Below are 21615 nucleotides of genomic sequence, written 5' to 3'. Positions count from 1 at the left end.
TCCTTTCTTCCCAGCACAGCCCACGCTGCTGCCGTCCTGCCAGTGGAATAACAACAAATATTTGCAAAGAGTTGCAATTCATCGTGACAATCAATCCTATTCGTTTGAAATAAATATGCAAATTGAGTACTAGACTCAAGTTATATGCTTCCTTGCCTGCGCAATCCTTTGCAAATAAAATTACGCATTCTTTGCTGCCTCATAAAAGGCTGAAATGCAGCAATATTTTCAGATCTTGTTAAAATGGATAAATATTCACGAGGCAGGACGAAAAACAAGTGGATTAAGCAACCTTTGGTGAAAGTGGTACTGTACAAGATGTTGTCTACTTTCTTCAAACAAGGACATGCCTGAATGAAGCTCTTCCAGATTTTAAACATTCATTTGTCATCATTGCTGATAACTGGACTTTCTTTCGATTGCAGCACATTTGACACCCATTCAGAAAATAATGGCGACCCAACAAGTACTGCATTGGAACTTCCTCCAGCTGTCTCACAACATACCTCAAAATAAAATGAGTACATTCCAGCTTCTTACTTAACATTCTAGCTAACTAAGCAAAACAACACATGTCCCCCCATCCCACCAATTAACATACAAAATAAATGTGAACAAAATAAAATGAATAGTAATTTCTTGAGGACTGAACTATAAATATATTAATGTACATAAGGTAAATATTAATCACAAAGCATGCATATGCGGTCTCGACTAATACCTGTGTTAGCTTGTAAAAGTAACAAACAAACCTATTTATTATGAACAATGTAGTCTTTTAACCATCCAGGAGCCTTTCTACTCCTTTTAGAACATTGGTCAGAGTTAGGGCCATCTGCCTCCATGAGATCTTCATTGGGAGTAGCAGCAACAGCCTCATCTAAAGTGATTGGCGTGCTCACCATATCACTTTGCACCACACCTTCAACTTTAATAGTTCCATTAACTACAGCTCTTTAAATTGTACTCCCTTCCTCACCTTGCACACTTGCCATAGGTGCACTGCCACACATAGAATTATTCACAGCAACTTCGTCCTGAAACCAGTCAAACTCCTCTTCAACCCACCTTCCATCCTCTTCCCTGCAACCAACCAACCTTCCTTTCAATAGTAATCTTTTTTTTTTTTTTTGAAGACCTTTATTATCACTTCACTTCAATACAAGCATGGGCCTACAACCATCCCGGCCGGCCGCTAAGCAAGTCGTAAGGTAAGCAGAGCAATATAAAAGAAACAGCGGTCGATAAGCCGGGGCAGGTAAATATCCAGGATATGACTCGCATTTGAGCGTACAGCGCAATACACAGGATTTAAGAAGGTCAATTTTACAATGAAGAAAATAAAACTGAAAAAACAGCAGAAGAAGTGCCAGACAGTCACACATGATCCCACAATAACAACATGAAACAGAACCCCGGAATGAGTGCGAATACACTTAAGGACACGGGGGCAAGGCATACGAGTCAGGATTAAAGTAAACAACACCTACACGTCATGGCGAATCAGCACCCCAACCCTTAAAAAACAAAACAGATTGTAGGAAACATTAAGACGACGACACCCAGAAAAAGAGGAAGCAAAGGGCCATAGAGACAAAGAAAGGACAAAGAAACAACCTGCTTCCCCCCTACCCCCCACCCTGCACCCCTGCAGAAGGCTACGGCCTACCCTACCCCCCCCCCCCCCCAGCAGCGTGCCTATCGCCCTAAAAGAGACCCGAAATATAGAAGAAAGAGGAAGAAAAAAGGAAGGAAAAAATACGGAGATGGGCCATCGAGCAGACCACCCGGCCCCCCCTCCCCTATCGCGCACAGTATACATCAGAAGCAAAGTCAGGAGAGCCACAGTAATCAAGAATCATACAGTCAATCGGTAACATCCCCGTGGAGTGTCCCTCCAAAACACCGTCAGCCAACAATGTGTTCCATCATATCCCAGACGATATCATCCCTGGCCTCCTCTATCAATAGTACCCACATACGGCCATTCATCAATCGGCATACAGTACAGCTGGTCCAACCGAACCGGGCGGTCCGAGAGGCGCCAATACTCCATGGGACCGTAGCCCCCAACTCCCAGTCAAGTACGCATGGTGGAATTCCGCGTGTGGCAGCACCGATGCCGGAAACATCCCCCAGGCAGAACACAGTCTCACCGGCCAGGAGGAAAAGGACACACAATCTGACAATTGTTGAAGCGCCGCCGGGGCGACCCAAACTATGGATCGATGTTGTTTCTTCCGCCGCCGTACATATGAAGACCCCGACGAGTCACTCCCAAAGACAACAGAGCAATCCAGAGCGATGGAACGGAACGGGTCCATCGGCGTCTCCACAAACATAGGCGCAGCTGGAACGTTCAACACTGACGCAAAGGCAGGCACATCGGCGCTTCCTTGTGATTCATCCCCACCCACGTGAAGCGGCGGGACGACAATGGCGGCCATCCTCCGTCCCAGATCCCGGGCGTCCCGGATCACGGTCTCATACAGAGTCGTTAATGCAGCCAAAACATCTCTGAATGTGGGCTCTCTCTCGAGTCGCCAGACCCCAGGACTCTCACGCGGAACGGTTTCTCTGCCCGGGTGAGGTGTGCGCACGAGGGTGCTCCCCGCCATCTTAGCTGCTCCGGCCTCGTCCCTCACCACCTCACTGCGGGACCGGGTCTCACATCAGGGATGAACAGGAGTCACAACGGGAATCTCACAGGCCATGGCAGGTTTCTCAGCGGAGAGTCACCAAAAGGCTAAAAACTCCGCCGCACCCTGGGGGCAGCACGCTGACTCCGGGCAAAGGCCGTGGTGGGCCCGGGTACAACACCGGAATGGGGGGCCTATAATCATGTACCTCCCTCGACCCAGCGGCATCACACTCCCCACACGGTTCTCCGCCAGTTGGGCTGGGTCGGCACTATCGCCATCGGCAATCAGGTCTACAGTTTCCTCCGGCCAAGTCCTCACCACCACCAGAGGCTGCTGTTGTTGCACTCGCGGCCGGCCACTCTCCGCACTCGAGACCCCGGACCCGGCTCCGCGAAGGCCTCAAAACTGTCGGGGACACTCCAACGGGTCCGCAGTGGCCTGATTGAGTATCACAGAATCTCCCTAATTGTCTCATTAAAGCAGTACGGACTGCCGATTTGAACAACACGATGTCAGTGTTGCCTTAATTAGCCGCTGCCTCTCCTAACGCATCAATCAATATTTTGGGATTCAGACATTATTTGCAGATAGCATGCAATCAACTAACAGTTGAGCTACTGGAACTCCTAGATTCAAGATACGAACACACGTCTTGCTGAAGATGAAAACATTGTGGGGAGTGGGGTTCATGCAGTCGTGGCTTACAATACTGGGGGGGGGGGAAATAAAGTAAGAAAACGTACCTGACCCGTGCCGCGTCTGCTGCTGGGGTCCCCCGTTGCCGCCTTCTGCGTCACTGGAGTGGCTGGCAACCCCTCTCAGCCAATCCAGACGCTGCTCCAGCAGCGCAGCGCCAGGATTGGCTTGAGCAGAGATACTCCCCCCATTAGGAGACCAGGTGCTGCGGCATGACGCAACCCTCGCTCTCCTAAGGGGAAGGCTAGTGCACATGCTCAGGCTGGTCGTAAAAATTACCAGTCCAAAACTGAACATGCGCACTATTGCTGTCCAGTGCGCTGTCACTCAATCCCTGAGTGCTGCCGCAGCCCCACCCCCTTCAGCGTCCCTCGTTCTATGTCTGACGCTAATTCCAATCAGGAGTCCTGATTGGAATTAGCATCAGAAGTAGAAAGAAGAATTTGTGTTTGTTATTCGTAATTTATTAAAACGATCGACGGATGGGGCAGTGGCATTAGTGGGGCAACACCCCAATGCCCCAATGGCTGCACCGCCACTGGAAACCTTCACTCATGGCAGGACGTAAAGTACGTAAATATTTATCTATAGTAGAGCAAGCAAGACAATCTCTAAATCTGCCTGAGTCCACCAAAACATTTTTTTTTTAAACAGACTTTGTTCTGACGATAACTGAACACCCTTTATGGCATAACTCCAGAATCATGTTGTGTAACCTTTCTGGAGGAATAATCCTATCCCCTCCAGATAATGTTCCCTCGTCCACCGTCAACTCTGACCTTACCTCCCAAAAAGGACTAACAAGGGTATTTAAAGCTACTGTCTTAGGCCAGCCATTCGACATGTACAACATTACCTCTTGCAATACCTTGCATTTATGTATTCTGCCTTCCCCTCACTCTTATTTCAATTGAAAACGATTCCATGTTTCATCTTCACACCTTTCTTTCATATAAGGTATTCTTGAAAGAAAATCGTGAACTACATTGTCTTTCCCAGGAGTGTAGACAAACTTTTGCATGCACATTGAAATCCTAGCTAGTCTTGACAATGCGTTGATGGAACCTTCTGTAGTTAAGATTTTGACCAAAGGTTTATGATTGGAACAAATCGTAGGTGACTTTCCCCATATAAAGGATTTGAAATGTTCTAAAGCCCATGCACAAGATAGCGCTTCCCTCTCAATAACTGGATACTTCTCCTCACTAGGAGACAAAGATCTTGAAGCATGCTCAATTATGTTCTCTCTCCCTTTATTGTCCCTGTGGGATAAGACCACCTCCAACACGTTGTTACTCACACCTTTAGTAATAATACTATCTGCAGAAGGGTCAAAACTCCTTAGTGTACTGGCATTGGCAAAAACTGATTTAATAGCCCTAAAATTCTCACCACAACCGGGGGACCAATGAAACTATTTTAAAACATTTTTTTTAGTAATTTGCAAATATTATACGTCTTTTCTGGAAAGTTGGAGATATACTTTGCTTAAAACTCAGTTATGCCTAGTAATGACCGAACCTCATCCTTACTAGTTGGAATGGGTGCATATTCATTGGCGGTCTCTAACGTTGGGTTTGGTTTAACACAGTGCTAATCAGTGATGTGTCCTAAATATGTGACATTATTCTCTGAAAACGTACATATGGAATGCTTGACTGTAAGCCCGTTTTCCTTAAAAATTCTTACAACTTTTCATAACCTTGACTCATGTTTTTCCTTATTTGTACCACATATCAAAATGTCTCCTGGAAAAACGTTACTCCTGGTTCCTTGCTAAATAATAGGAACATAAGTTGCTGAAAAACAGCAGCTGGCGATGACAGGCCAATTAGCATATCCTTAAACTGGAAGCAGCTAAAAGTAGTGAGGAATGACATTAATTTCATTGATTAAGTTGATAACGAAATCTTGTGGTACACAGATCAAAGATCTACTGTGGAAACCATTTTTCAGACAAGTGACCATTTTGTTGATCTTTGGCAAAGCAAATCGGTCTTAAAATATATTGTTTTTTAAATGGCTTTAAATTCATGCAATCTTATTTTTCCATGGCTTTGTCTGGCCACCACCAAGGGTGAAATCCAATCTAAAGCTTTAATTGGCTCAATGACTTTCAAAGCCACCAACTTCTCCAGCTCCTTTGACACCTCTTCTCTTACTAGCATAGGCATGTTTGCTAACTTTGTGCGCCTCGGTGCTGCATCCTCCTTAAGGATTAATCTGTGTTCAAATCCTTTAAGTTTACCCAAATTCTTACCAAACACAGTGGGGAAATGGTTTCAGCATCCTGTTACTTACTCTAGGGTCTTTGTCCACCACTGAACTCTGCTCCTTACTATTGGGATCTAAGTTGATATGTAACACATTCTGGTCAAACCATCCCTGTAGTGGTGGACCTTTCTTGGCCACATATAACATTCCTCTGGTCTCCCTATTCTTGAACTTGAAGGTAAACCTCCTGTAACCCGTCATGTCAATTTTTTCCCCACTGTACCCTTCCTGATGTATGTCAGGTTATAACAATTGTTCACACACTTTCTATACAAACGGTGATTTACACGATTCTTCATTAATGATGGTGTACAGCAATCCAGATTCCGCAAACATTTTCACATCCACCCTACCAATATTCATCCAGCATTTAGGTTTGTTCCTACACAAGGTATCCTTAATGTTTAACACAAGGTTATTCCTAACATTCATCACTACATTTTTTTCTTAAGTATTACCATCTACTTCATAATCAGACTTCAGACTACTGCCATCCACACAGCCTTCAATTACACACACATGTATTTTTTTTTCTTTACATACTTTTGCAAAGTGCCCTAAGATCCCACAGTTGCTGCATTTTTGCTTGACCACAGGGCAGTTTTTGCTATAAGCCAAGTGATTCTTGCTGTCACACCTGTAGCATCTAGCTTCTTCCTTCCCTTTTGTTTTATATTTGCCAATTTTAGATCATCCTCTCCATGCTATTTACCTTACCCACAACCTAAGTTTCTTGCGTGTCCTGTTTAAGAGCTGCTGCTGCTGAGAACATGGAATAGCATTGGACCTTGAGGAACTCTTTTGACAAGGTTGGATGGTTCTGCTACATACCTCTTCAGCTTGATGTGCTGTGATCGTTTGCTCAAGTAGGAGGAGAACCAGCTCTGAACTATTTGTTGTATGTATTCCTAACCTATTCTTGAATGTGCAGTAGGATTTTATGGTTGACCATGTAATGTGCAGTAGGATTTTATGGTTGACCATGTCTAATGCTGCTGTCAGCTCAAGAGAATTTGAGAAGACAAGGGTATCCCTTATCCAAGATTCTCAGAGTATTGTCCATGAACTCTAGAATGGCTGTTTCCATGTTATAACAAAAACCAAATGCACACCAAAATACAGTATAGAGAGAGATGCCTCAATGGACATAAAAAGTACAATTAACAGTGATCGAAGCAGAGGAAAATGATTGTTGGACGAATCCTCTTTTATTGCATGAATGGCCAGCCGACACGTGTTTCGTCGTCAAGCGGTAACAGTGCTTGCACGACTCATCAGGGCTGTAGCGAGAAGGGGAAGGACCACAGGTCGCTTAGCCGGTGATACTTCCGACCCGGCCTTTGCTCGGGACCAGGCTAAAGGTAGTTAATGGATGTTGCTCCAGATCCAGTAGAAAATTGTGGTAAAAATGATGCTCAACGTTAGGAAAACAGTGCTCCAAAGTCCTGAAGTGCGTTTATGCCACCCAATGGTAACGAGCATCCACATTGAGATACACGAGTATCTGAGTAGTTTATTCAGTGGTTGTAGACAAGAGTCTTGTGATCGCTCGATTCAGCGAGATCCGATATCGGGGCGAAAGTCAGCGGGGAGGGTACTCCCACACAGCGGTTCCGGGTCCGCTGAATAAACTACTCAGATACTCGTGTATCTCAATGTGGATGCTCGTTACCATTGGGTGGCATAAACGCACTTCAGGACTTTGGAGCACTGTTTTCCTAACGTTGAGCATCATTTTTACCACAATTTTCTACTGGATCTGGAGCAACATCCATTAACTACCTTTAGCCTGGTCCCGAGCAAAGGCCGGGTCGGAAGTATCACCGGCTAAGCGACCTGTGGTCCTTCCCCTTCTCGCTACAGCCCTGATGAGTCGTGCAAGCACTGTTACCGCTTGACGACGAAACACGTGTCGGCTGGCCATTCATGCAATAAAAGAGGATTCGTCCAACAATCATTTTCCTCTGCTTCGATCACTGTTAATTGTACTTTTTATGTCCATTGAGGCATCTCTCTCTATACTGTATTTTGGTGTGCATTTGGTTTTTGTTCTTGCTTTGTATTGCGTGTGCTCCGCACACTCTTGGAGGGGTTTAGGGCCTTTGTCCCCTCACCTACTTGCACCCAGACCTACCTATACTCTACACTAACGTGCGCTGTGCGCCTAGTATTTCCCTGTACTCCAAAAAAACCCAGTTCTCCATAGGCTTTATTGTTTCCATGTTATAACCAGGTCAGAAGCCTGACTGAACTTGTTGTCAAAAAAGTGTGCCATTTCTTTTTTTGGCTGAGTTGCTTTGAGACATAGCTTTCACAAATGTGTGCTAGAAATTAGAGATAACTAACTGGGCGAAAGTGAAGAACCGGGTCAGAACCCAGCGGCGCCAGGGACACGCTTAAAATCTTCGGGCCCCCCGTCTCAATATACAAAGACACGGGATACTTCTGGGTGGCGTCAGAGACCAATTTTATTAGCTGCAGCTAGTAACAGAAATCCCAACAATACATCACAATGTATATTCCTAGGAGACTGTTCAAATTGTTAAAATAAAGTATCTCTTTTTATCCTAAAAATTCCCATTATAAATGTACACCCACTGCACCAAAATCAACCAATGCAGGACATTATTAGACCAAATTCCACATGACGTAAACTCTTTTTGCAATGGCCCAACCCAGGAGTTAATTATTAGGAATGTTCCAAATTCAATTTCAGGTAGCTGGACAAACCCATAATTAAAAAGCACAACCCATGTAATGTAATAGATGCTGAACAAGATAATGCATGTTAGGAAACTAAAGGTTAACGAGGTCCTGAACATTAAGTGGCAATCTTCGACAAGGATCAAACCAAGAGAAATTGGCTTTGCGAAGCCAGTTTCAGGTGAAGAGGTCAGTTTCTCTGCAGTTCTTTCAGAGTCGAAAGAAACCAAGTCACTTTATTCGTAGGCTGCATTTTCAGGCATACGTGAAGGCAACTCAAAATAAAATAGAATCAGGCTCGTGAATTACAGAACCTCAAAAGGTTTCCAGGTCCCCGGGGTCAGCATCTGGTTTTTTAGGTCTCGCCTTTACCATTCCGAAGGAATGGGAAATGGCGAGAATTCAAATGCTCGAACTGATTGTGAAACCACCACTTTTTTTCGTGGCGTTTTCTTCGAGTGCACGTGGCCACAGGCACGCACTTTTGGCACATACACTTTCATGGCCATCTGTTCCTCAATGTCCCTCCCACCCTTCGTTTGATCTTGCCGCGAGTTCAGGCTAATGGCCCTCCCCCAGCACAGAGTGCTTATCGCGGCCGCACAGCACATCAAAGGGCTTCTCCCAGCGTGTGCTGTGCGGGTATTCCTGCCCTAATTATGTGGCCGGCCGTGCTTGTGTTTCCCGGCCGCTTCCCGGCCACTCTTGTATTTAATTAGCAGCAGCAGCATTTCTCCTGCGCCAGGCCACATCAAAGGTTCTGTGCCACTTTCACCCACACAGCAACACTTACAGACACGCAACGCCACTCACACCCACGCAAGCCCACTATCATCCACGCAACACCACACTCACCCACGCAACGCCACTCACCCAAGCAACACCACTCACACACGCAACGCAACTCATCCACGCAACCCCACTCATCCACGCAACCCCACTCATCCACGCAACGCCACTCATCCACGCAACGCCACTCATCCACGCAACGCCACTTATCCACGCAGCGCCACTCACCCAAGCAACACCACTCACACACGCAACACCACTCACACACGCAACACAACTCACCCACGCAACGCCACTCATCCACGCAACGCCACTCACACACCTAACGCCACTCACACACGCAACGCCACTCACACACGCAACACAACTCACCCACGCAACGCCACTCATCCACGCAACGCCACTCACACACGCAACGCCACTCACACACGCAACGCCACTCACACACGCAACGCCACTCACACACGCAACGCCACTCACACACACAACGCCACTCTCACACGCAACGCCACTCACACACGCAACGCCACTCACTCACGCAACGCCACTCACACACGCAACGCCACTCACACACGCAACGCCACTCACACACGCAACGCTACTCACACACGCAACGCCACTCACACACGCAACGCCACTCACACACGCAACGCCACTCACACACGCAACGCCACTCACACACGCAACGCCACTCACACACGCAACGCCACTCACACACGCAACGCCACTCACACACGCAACGCCACTCACACACGCAACGCCACTCACAGATTGTGGGTGCAGATTGTGGGTGCAGATTGTGGGTGCAGATTGTGGGTGCAGATTGTGGGTGCAGATTGTGGGTGCAGATTGTGGGTGCAGATTGTGGGTGCAGATTGTGGGTGCAGATTGTGGGTGCAGATTGTGGGTGCAGATTGTGGGTGCAGATTGTGGGTGCAGATTGTGGGTGCAGATTTGTGGGTGCAGATTCAGAGTGCAGATTCAGAGTCATAGTGCAGATTCAGAGAAAACTCAGCAGCACCACCACCATTGCAATGCAATAGGTCTCGTTTTAACGCAAATTTAAGCTATAGGCCTTGTAAATGACAAACCCTTTTATTTATGTTCCAAAAACCAGAACGCAAAAATAAAGGGCATTATCATTTACAATGCTAATAGTTCAGACTCGCGTTATTGCGAGACCTATTGCATTTCCAATGCTTGTTTCAATAGGCGTGTGACCTGTCCTGTTTTCAAAAGATTTGGGACTCACCTCGGGCAAAAGAGGAGAGGATTAGCTGTTTCTAATAATGAGAGCTATGTCTAGTTATGAAACAGTGTTGTTTGTTAGGGCCTTTTAATTGATGCTGTTTGTCTTGAATATGATGGGCACTAGAAGGTGGAACCATTGAAGTGACTGTTGGGGTTATGCGGTTGAATTACTTTTGATAGTTAATTAGAAGAACCACTGTGTGTCGGGTGCCTTTCAGGCATTCAAAAGTAGAGTTAAGGAGGCCATTGAGAAGAGTATCGAGACTCTATAGATGAGAAGCCTATTGATTTTCTTGGGAATTTCTTGGTTCTTGAAGTTTCCATCTGGGCAAGCTGATAGGAGTGGTTGAGATAATAGGTTAATCATTGCAGGAATGTGTGAGCTGAACACTTGCATGTTTCCAGGGTGTGTATCAGAGCTTGGGAGTAGACTGTATCGTAGACAACTTAGAGCTGAAGCAGAATAAGGAGGCAGGGTTCATTTTTGTTTTTTAAGAGGAGGGGTTTGTGGATTACTTTCATTATATCTGTCTTACGTTTGTTGCTGTGTGTTCTCGACTTTATTGCTGGACCTGTTGGAGGTTCTTTTAAATAGTTAAGAATCCTATATAAGGTATTCAGTGGCATGGCAAAACATTAAAGCTGCTGGTTTACCACACAAAAGCAACACTTGACATGTCTTTCTTTGAAATCATTGAAGATATGCTTCATAAGGGTATTTCATCTTAATATTGACTCCAGAATATCATGCTAACAGAATAGTGTGAACAAAATGTGGAGGACCAAAATATTGACAGAGTAACCAAAGGCTTCTTTTGACCATTAGTTGTCCACGATCACTGCCAAGTTCTTCACTTCAAACCTCACTACCAGCAGTCTAACACAAACAATATTCCTTTCTCCAACGATACGCATGATAATGTACCTGCAATAGAAAGAAAGAACACACTGGCAAGGCTAAGCACATTTCAAGTAAGGCCTGTAGTCAGGCTAACTTAGCTCAGCATTTAACATGAATTCGAATAGAGGATTATACAACCACATGTATAACTGAGAATAAATGCAAAATGTGAAGAAGAGAAGACATAATTACATGTTTCAACCGAACATTAGCGCACTTGTATATAAACCTGTAATCCATACGCTGATTACATTTCATTAATACATTTAAATGCTTCACATGCGTTAAGGAAGTTAAGACGCAATGAGTATAATGTCATATATGAGTATATAATTGCATAATTGTGACAAGGGTTGGAGCCTAAAGTTGTGCTGCTCCAAGTTCTAGGCCAATAAGATAGTGATGTGTGATGAAATATTGTTGGGGCTTATTTTTGCACTAATTTTCATAATTTTTGCTGACCTGTTTAGGTGCGTGCAATTATTCTAAGGCATATTATTTGTAGCCCAACACTGTAAAATACCAACCACTGTGTTTTCACACTGAGTAGGGGGCTGGACTCCGTAAATGTCACCTACAGATGTTAGATTCTCTGACAGGTTTGTCTGACACCAACAGTCCCGCCTACCAGAGGATAACTCAGTACCAGAGTAATGAGAGACACCTGCCAATTATTCTAGGCTCCGAAAAGACTGTATTTTCCTTTTGGTGTTTAGGAAATCTAGCGGGTGTGACCCAAATAATTTGGGAGTGAGTTAAAAAGACCGATTGTAGCACCGTATATCTAGCACTGGATACAAGCACTATTCTGAAATTACCACCTGGACTTCAACAGGGCCCGGGGGAATTCCAAACTCTATTTGACTTGAGATGCGATAACAAGAATTATGTGTATGTTCCTCGTTTCTGTGTTTGAATGCACAGCAATGAATTTATCTATTAATCACACTCAGAAGTGGATTGCATGTTTACATCTATTTTAGATGAAGATACCTGAATCTGAAGACTTACCCAAAGCTTGTATGTATATTTCATGTAGGTGGTTCACTAGAAGTTGTTATCGCTCAAGATGAACATCTTCCCGAGGAAGTCATCCGAGAATTCGGTATTGATTTGGTAAACGGATTATACCACATTCATAATTTAGGGATTATCTTCTGTGAGCTGACACCTGGAAAGGTGAGTACATGAATATTCTTTGTAAAGGTTTAGATTCATTAAATTAACTTGTAGATCTGTTTTGTTATATGTATTCTGTTTCACGCCTAAAACAAACTATCCACATCGTCGTCTTCTTTTCGCAGCATAATTACTCTGAGTCATCAAATGCTTGAAGATGAGCACCTGTTTTTAAGGATAAACAATCTATCTATTGTTTTTATGTTGTAAAAAAAAACAAATAGGAGAAGGAAAATATGTCAACAAAGTGACACCTACTCTATCCGCTCACTCCCCCCTCGTACTGTGTCTTTCCACGCATAATATTTTCACTTCCTTCACTATGTCCTGGCAATTATTTGTCCATTGAAACTCCTTGCCTCTTGGAGTACTCCACTTTGAACATTACCAAGGGAAGGATACACGTACACGGAAGTCAAAGTTCACTACAAGAATTGGCAAGTGAGAGGGTTTTGTGGGTCTCTGACCAACCTCTTTTCCTCATTGCAGCCTCCCTAGTTTAATATATGACCTTTCCCCTTTAGAGGATACTTTATAGGCACTGACGGACCTTGTGTTATTGTTGTTTGATCTTAGCAAGCTGGGTGCTGCCAGTCATGCAAGGTGGCAGCACATCTCTGCAGAAGGCAGAGGAGCCAAGAAAAGCATAGTGATGGCCAAGCATTCCGTTTCACGTTGGGTTGCCCTTCTCATTGATATCTTTTACGCTTTGGCCACAATAGACTTTCTTGCTGGCATTCGTGTCCACTCCATAATGGCCATGACTGCTTCTACTGCTCTTACCAAGTCCGTTCCAGTGGCTGATATTCACTGGGCGGTCATTTGGTCTTTTTGGCTTATTGTTGACAAACATTACTGTTTCACAGCTCAGACGCCCTGTGATGGTTATCTCACCAGGGTTATGGAGGCATTGCTTTAGGACTCGCACCTTAGGTGAGTCATCTGGGAAAGTGATTTTTAGAGACGTGTGGCTGGAGCAAGAGAACAGTATTTCCTCTTCTATGCAACAAATATCTCCTTTAAGTCCCGGGCTGTAAAATAAATTCTGGTGCCGAATTTCGACATTTTGACAGCACAACGCAAATTAGCCTCTTAGTCGGGCATGTTTGACAACTAGCGGTGTAAAACATAATGTTGTCAGATGAAAAAAAATCTTAGCCTGCTACTGTTAACAATTGGGTGTTTTTCTTCAGTTATTTAACACCAAATGCAGGGATGTTACAAAGTGATTGTGGCAAGAGTTTTATGAGGCCATGCACCTCGTATTTGGGTGGCCCATTCCCGCTTGCGTGCATTTAGGCCTTTAGGGTCTAGAAGGGCCCGCTACAGGATTCACGCTGGCGGCTCCGGTTCCAGCTGGGCCCCAGGGATCCACAAATGGAAGAATATCGGCGCCGGTCTTACTATCTTGACCTTCCCCAGCACCTGTCCCAAGGCTGATGGTGCCGGCATCGCCATCCCCATCCCTGGGTCTGACACAGAAGGGTGTCGTATGGCTCAGACTTGAGCCATGCCGTCCAGGGTAGAGCCTGAGGCCTATTCTTAAGTACCCACTTACCCTATGAGTTGGTCAGCCAGCGGTTGGGCAAGACCACCTCCCCTGCAGCCGCAGCCTTCAAACCCTCCTAACCTGCCCTCATACCATCATGGGCACCAAATTGGCAGCAGGATTTACCATCACCTGCCCTGCTGGCAGTCCATAAACATCAGACAGGTGGGTTTGCAGCTCTCCGAAGGGGCTACTCGCTCCCCTTCATGACTACCACTTCCCTCATGCCACCATCTTATGACTGGCTGACGGAGGACCATTTGCCTCTTCTCAACCAGGCAGTTGCGGCGCTTTTGACCAAGGGAGCCATAGAGAGGGTGCCCACGCCAGAAGTGGGTCATGGTTGCTATTTCCGCTCTTGGTGCATAAAAAATATAAAGCGGTAACTGCAAACACAACAATGATGGACAGAATGTGGATCAATGTCACACATTCACCCCAGTCCAAAGATCTGGGCCCAAATCCATCGTTTTTCCACTCCACACCACCCTGGGTTAGACAATGGCGATATGCAAATCAGCGCTGACCCTGTGCCCCATGGGAACAGTCCAGTCCGAACTACAAAAGCCATGTCCTTCCCAGAACGGAAACAAGCATCCGAGGACCGGCCCGGTTTCGAGGTAATACCTCTCTTCAGCCCGGCTAGCTTGATTCCAGTGGTGTGGAGTGCCTGGGACTCACGTCTGAGCATCCCCAGTACACTTAGAGCGGTAACTGCAAACACAACAATGATGGACAGAATGTGGATCAATGTCACACATTCACCCCAGTCCAAAGATCTGGGCCCAAATCCATCGTTTTTCCACTCTGTGTACTGGGGATGCTCAGACGTGAGTCCCAGGCACTCCACACCACTGGAATCAAGCTAGCCGGGCTGAAGAGAGGTGTTACCTCGAAACCGGGCCGGTCCTCGGATGCTTGTTTCCGTTCTGGGAAGGGCATGGCTTTTGTAGTTCGGACTGGACTGTTCCCATGGGGCACAGGGTCAGTGCTGATTTGCATATCGCCATTGTCTAACCCAGGGTGGTGTGGAGTGGAAAAACGATGGATTTGGGCCCAGATCTTTGGACTGGGGTGAATGTGTGACATTGATCCACATTCTGTCCATCATTGTTGTGTTTGCAGTTACCGCTCTAAGTGTACTGGGGATGCTCAGACGTGAGTCCCAGGCACTCCACACCACTGGAATCAAGCTAGCCGGGCTGAAGAGAGGTGTTACCTCGAAACCGGGCCGGTCCTCGGATGCTTGTTTCCGTTCTGGGAAGGGCATGGCTTTTGTAGTTCGGACTGGACTGTTCCCATGGGGCACAGGGTCAGTGCTGATTTGCATATCGCCATTGTCTAACCCAGGGTGGTGTGGAGTGGAAAAACGATGGATTTGGGCCCAGATCTTTGGACTGGGGTGAATGTGTGACATTGATCCACATTCTGTCCATCATTGTTGTGTTTGCAGTAAAAAATATAGAGGCCTTCGTCCCATCCTATATGAAAAGCTACAATGGTTCTGTTGGGAAAGAACAATTTATTCACAAATAGCAGACACATCATAAAGTATCACTCATATTCAATATGGTTGGAACACAGAAACACGAACAAGTATGCGTTCTCATAAACAATTTTACTTATTGTTAAATAGAGCAATCTTAATATGCATTTATAATGCTGTCAATATTTAATGCAAAATCGTAGTGACATATAATAAAGTGAAAAGAAGTGCTCAGTGACTGTGGTGCCAGGAGTGTCGTATATACAAGGGTGAAAGTAGATTATGTACAAGTTATTAAAAAGAAAATACGCTGAAAAAGTGGTCAGAACAATGGAAAAAACAATGTCTCCGGTAAATGGCACAATTGCTTATAGTTTTAAGACCAAAAGACTTGATAAAACTGAGCCATATACTATCGTCGATGTTTCGACCCTGACAACAGCGTTATTAAACAAATGTCAAAGCGGGTCTTCTTCAGGACTAAGGAGAAGGATTGACACCCCATCATGGGGGTGAATTCCCTTGGAGTGGCCTCGTTGAGTGAAGGCTTCCAGTAATCTGGTAGTTTCAGGAAGACACAAAGATAATGAATCAATGCAGTTCCAGTAGGTGCAGCATCAGTGGAATCTCTCCGATATGGTCCAGATCTCGGAGGAAACTGTAAAAGATCTGAAGTGGTGGCTAACGAACCGCGAATGGGTCAATGGCAGTCCCCTCTCCCTTCCTCAATCAGATCTGACGGTAGTGACAGATGCATCACTCCTGGGATGGGACGGCCATCTGGAAGAGGTGGATATCAGAGGACTCTGGTCTCTGGCAGAATTCTGACTCCTCATCAACCTTTTGGGGCTTCTGTTGACCCGACTGGCATTGAAGCCTTTCTGCCCCCCATAAAGGGTAGGCTAGGGGAGATGTTCATGAACAACACCACCTCCATGTGGTACTGCAACAAAAAGGTCACGGTGAGGTCATGGACCCTTTGTCAAGAGGCCCTGTATCTCTGGATCTGGCTGGAACTTCAGGTCATATCCCTGGTAGTTCAACACCTGATGGGTTCTCTGAATGCCAGAGCCGATGAACTCAGCCGAAGATGCCTAGCGGATCACGAATGGCATCTCCATCCGGAGGTAGTGCCAGGTCTCTTTCAGCTGTAGGAAGAACCTTGGTTAGATCTGTTCGCCACCACTGAGAATGCGCAATTTCAGCAGTCCTGCACACTGGAGTCTCCAAGGTGGCTCTCACTCAGAGATGCTTTTCATCTCGAGTGGAGCTCAGACCTCCTGTGCACCTTTCCGTCCATACCACTTCTGCCCAGAGTTCTCAAGAAGATCAGGAACTACTGGGCCAAAGTCATCCTTTTGGCTCTGGACTGGAATCACAGTGTCAGATATCCAGAACTGTTAAGCATGGCCATCGCTCCTCCGATCAAGCTACCACTTTGGGAGGATCTACTATTTTTGCAGCAGGGCAGAGTCCTCCACCCGATCCTGTCAACTCTTCTCCTTGCATGGAGACTGAGAGGCAGCAATTGACAGCTTTCGACCTTCCTCATGAAGTCTGCAACGTTATCTTGACAACCAGGCATTCCTCCACTAAAACAGTATATACCTGCCGTTGTTAAAAATGAGTGTCATGGTATTCATAGCAACACATTGAACCCCTTTCTGCCCCTCTTTCTCAGGTTCTTCTTTTCATTATTTCTCTTCCCCAGCAAGGCTCTACTCTAGGCACTCTCAAAGGCTTTCTTTTTGCTATATCTTCCTTTTTGTGGTTGCCCTATCAGCCATCTCTTTTCAAATCCCCTGTTCTAAATAGATTCTTAAAAGGACTTCAACATATGTTTCCTCCTTCACCCTTTATCATGCCTTAATGGGATCTAAATCTTGTTTTAACAGTTCTCATGTGCGCTCCCTTTGATCCACTACATAATCAGCCTGTTAAGCTCCTTACCCCTGTCAGCCCCCCTCGTGGGGATAACATCTGCCTGGAGGGTCATTGAGCTTCAGGCCTTATTATCTAAGCCTCCCTATCTCAACAGCTTTCCTGATAAACTTGTGCTTCGCACAAGGGTCTCCTTTCTCCCAAAAGTGGTAATTTCAACATCGGCCAAAAGAAGGTTCATGCACGGTTGAAGTGTGTCATCACCAATGGGCATATGATGTCCGGGACTGTTCGGTCCCACCAGCTCACCAAAGTTTAAAAGGTTATACATGTTATTATTTTTTGAACATGAGTTTTTGAAAGTATTTCACATTGTAAAAGGATGAGACAAGGACTATAAATTTACAGTTTAATGCTAATCATCAGCACACCAGCTAACACGAAGTCTTCATAATAAGAGCACAAGGAATACAACCAGTTGGAGTAAAGCTTAGTATCTAGAGAACCTCTTCTGTTGTGACCTGCCCTTACAGAGCAAGCTAGCCCCTGACTAAGCAAACAAAGAATAGGGACCATATGACAGAAGTCTGCTAGGGGCATACCTTGAGGAATTGTGCTAACCTAGAGCTAGAATGATTCTGCATTTCTGTTTACCACAATCAAAGCACAGATGTGTGCAAAAATTAAAAGACCGAGGATCGAAATGAAGTGTTCCAGAATGATGATTGTAATGAGTCTGCATTGCACCATTCACCCTGTTCCATAGTTGACATTGATGGGGCTTGTATATTTCTCAATTTCCATGCCAAGAGAGACCCAGGGTTTTTTCTTTTCACCATTGTTCATAGTCCCTATCTCATTGGTTGAGACTAGTCTCTGTTATTTCGAGACCATTTAAAACGTTTCTGTGGCGCTAAGCTTTCCAATGATATCACATCTTTACATTATTTGTAACCTAATTCATCATTTCAGTTCCAGCTAGTTAGCCCAGGCCCCACTGTGTTTTCTTGCCAGCCAAAAATCTCATACAAAAGTGGCCCATTTTGAGATACATGCCCTGTAATTTGGTATCCTAGGTAATGTATTTTAGTTTTCCAACGCAACCCCCTACAACTGTATCACACTCTCCTGAGCATTGACTCAAGGGACCAGTTGTGACAATAACTGGTCTCAGTAAGACTTATAAGGATTCCTTTAAGACAATAATCATTTACCCTGTTTATTTTGAGTGATCGATTTTTGGGTGACTGGGTTTATCAAAATCTTAGCATCGACTGCTGATTCAACTTAATTTGCTTCCTTTCACGCAGTGTCATTGAGAAATTAGAACGAAAGGCAGATATACAAGACACATTTGTGGTAGATTTCTGCATTGACAGTTGACCCATTGACTATGACTTGTAAACCAACGCTGAAATATAGTAAGAATTGGGTCCTGAGGATTTCCAAAGATAACTAACCCCCGCCCCCCCAAACGTTTTCCCCAGGTTAAATATTGACCATAGACCCACATGTTATTTGTATGATAGTGTCCTATTATGTAAATGATGTAATTGGTTTTTATTTCAAGACTTGGCACCAGAAGATAATATCACCCTCTAGATTATAGTGGAGTTCTTCTTATTAGCTGACATATTTTTCTGCATAAAAATGGAATTCCAATTGCTTTTGAAAAAAACTTAGTTTTTACTGGAAGTTTGTTTCTTGATTCTCTTCTGTCACTGAAAAAAAGTGATGGATGAAATGCTTGCATTGATCTGATAATTACTTTTACTGCTCTCACTGCCCATATGGATGGGAACTCTTGGCTTAAGCATTCCATTCATCACTGTTAGACCCAGCATTTTCTGGCTCGGAGGTACGCATTGATGCCAGACAGAATCCACTTACCCAGATAGGGTGAGTAAGATACACTCTTAAGATAACCTGTGCTCAGTATTTGGTAGCTTGGTGCATAGCAGTCAGGCTTATGCTAAGGGTCAAAGTGTAAAGTATTGCCACACCACTGCCCTTGAGGACACTACAAAAAGACTCTGCACTGTATGTATAAAACACAGGTCTTTGTATAACACACACATTAAAATCAAAACGACATGTACATTGCTGCTTTACAGTTATATTCAATTGCTGAACTTTCCCATTAGCAGCAGAAAGGCATGAACATATATATACCAGTCATAGGTATTCGCTTGCCCCGTTATCCCTCAAGCCTCAAAAGCGACATAAACCTCTGTGCATACTTTCCTGAGGTAGTCCTGATCCAAGCTATCCCTTCCACATCAACACGACTGAGCATATGTGCAGGCTTGTTAAGAGGTATTCCACTTTTCGTCTATCACATTAGCATAAAACACAGCATATCCCAATATTGCATACCCATCACACCTTCTAATGTTCAAGAAGTCAGAGTTCTTCCTACACCTCGTGCCCCAGCCAGCAGTCACTCAAACGACACCAGCCAATGATACACTTGTGCCTGCTGGCGACACTTTGATTAGATTGTCAGAACCACCTAAGCATATCAAAGCGGTAACTTGGTTTCGTCCATCCATATTAGGCCATCAACGCACCCCGTGGTACCTTCACAAGTGTGGGATCACTATCCTCCCTGTAGGCAAAAGACTGTGATGCTGGAAGCTGGTGCTCTTCCAATTTAGAGTAATGATTCCCCCTAGGTGGAGGTGCTAGCCGCAGTTGCTCCAGGCAGCCAGCTTTGGGTGCACATAAGGCACAACGAGACCACTTTAGTCCAGTCACAGTGTTACCAACAACAGAGTACCTTGTGGCGTGAGTCTGGGAGGGAGGGTGCCGGCAACCTCTGACTGAGGCTGTGATGTCTTGTACTGTCGTCCTCCCGATCTGGAGGTCGGAGACAGTCCAGGCTTCTGACTTGGGTCCTGCAGACTCTGCAAACATCTCCCAACACCCCTCGGAAACCACACGCTACGAAGTGCAACCTAGCACAGGTTTCCCGTTGCAAGCTCGGGGTCCCTCGGACTCAGCAAACTTCCCCAGTACTCAGTGAACTCTTCACGTTATGGCACCCCAGGTGGGCCACTGATCTGTACGAGCATACTCTTCTGCACAGTGTGATTACTGCATACATTTGAACAGTACTTGTCCCAATCGGCTTCAACTTCCATCCATTTACGCCGCGCTCTGCACAGTTTTTACGATCTTGGGTAAATGCTTTCTGTTACTTCAATCTTGTGGACTTTGAGAGCGCTTAGGGCCCTGGGCCACGACCAGAGGCGATTGACTGCAGCCCAGCAACATCCTGGCAAAAATCCACCACGTGATAGTCCCCTTCCTGGAGCACAACAAGCCCCAGGCCCCCAACAGACTGCAGATAATCCCATTGCAGTCCCTTCTGCCCCAATGGTTTCTGCTGTCGAAGTCCCACCATCGAATGGTTCCAATACCAAAAACACCTCTAAACTCCTGAGGACAGAGCCCCAATAGTTATATCCAGAATGGCCTTTGAAGGGCAGTTAAGTTCATAAGGCCACTTTTGAAATGCACAGGCCCCCCTCCAAATGTAGTCTTGTCTGTCATCCTACTGAAGAAACTGAAATCTTCATTCTCAGAGAATACTTACTAATAGAAAGAAGAACTTGGCACAGAAGCTGAAATAGGAAAAGACATCTTTATTAAACTTATAAGTGAGGCCACGTCACACAGAAGCCGTAGCAACTGAATGAGGCGGTCTGAAGAGTACAGAAAACAGAGGCCTTTTATATGCTTAGGGTTACAAACTTCAGCATAAAATTAAGGGGCAGTCCTAGCTTTTGCAAGCATGCAAAATACTTAACATGGGCATACAAGATCTGCCAAATATTAGCAAATAGGAAAACATTCAAAACAAAGCATCATGAAACCAGAACATCCCCCTCACGTCATGCTTTTGCACAACCCGATAAGTCAATCTATGACAGCACCTATAGGTCAATCAGTAATGGCAGAACATGTTTCCGTACTTCAAAGGAAAAGGTTGTGGAATAGGAAAACACAGGGAGAGAATAGCGAAGACCAAAAGATAAGATACTGCACGAGAAGAATGCTAAAGGCTAACAGATAGTTGATACAGGGGTTAGGTGGTCCAGACAAGAATTGGTTAGGCCAGCTGGTGTCTGAAATGAGTTTCAAAGCAAGGACAGGGGGGGTTTTCAACACGTTGCAGTCCAAAGGGCAGAAACACTTCGTGAATCATGCAGCCTGTGTAAAGGCAACACAAAATGGAGTTTGAATGTAAAATGGAATCAAA

The 21615-nt window shown here is 45.2% G+C and overlaps 1 protein-coding gene across 5 annotated transcripts in view; it reads left to right on the top strand.

The window, feature by feature from the left end:
• Positions 1-21615, top strand: part of ULK4 (unc-51 like kinase 4) — a 2246396-nt gene that overhangs the window by 165236 nt on the left and 2059545 nt on the right. For all 5 annotated transcript variants that reach the window (XM_078663530.1, XM_078663529.1, XM_078663527.1 and 2 more), the window contains one exon: positions 12296-12435. In XM_078663530.1, the coding sequence (XP_078519656.1) occupies positions 12296-12435 (140 nt within the window). The remainder of the gene's footprint in view (positions 1-12295; positions 12436-21615) is intronic.

The sequence above is a fragment of the Lissotriton helveticus genome, chromosome 10 (genome assembly GCF_964261635.1).
Source record: "Lissotriton helveticus chromosome 10, aLisHel1.1, whole genome shotgun sequence".
NCBI lineage: Eukaryota > Metazoa > Chordata > Amphibia > Caudata > Salamandridae > Lissotriton > Lissotriton helveticus.
Note: the sequence above shows the minus strand (reverse complement) of the source record. Positions and strands in the feature narration are given on the sequence as shown.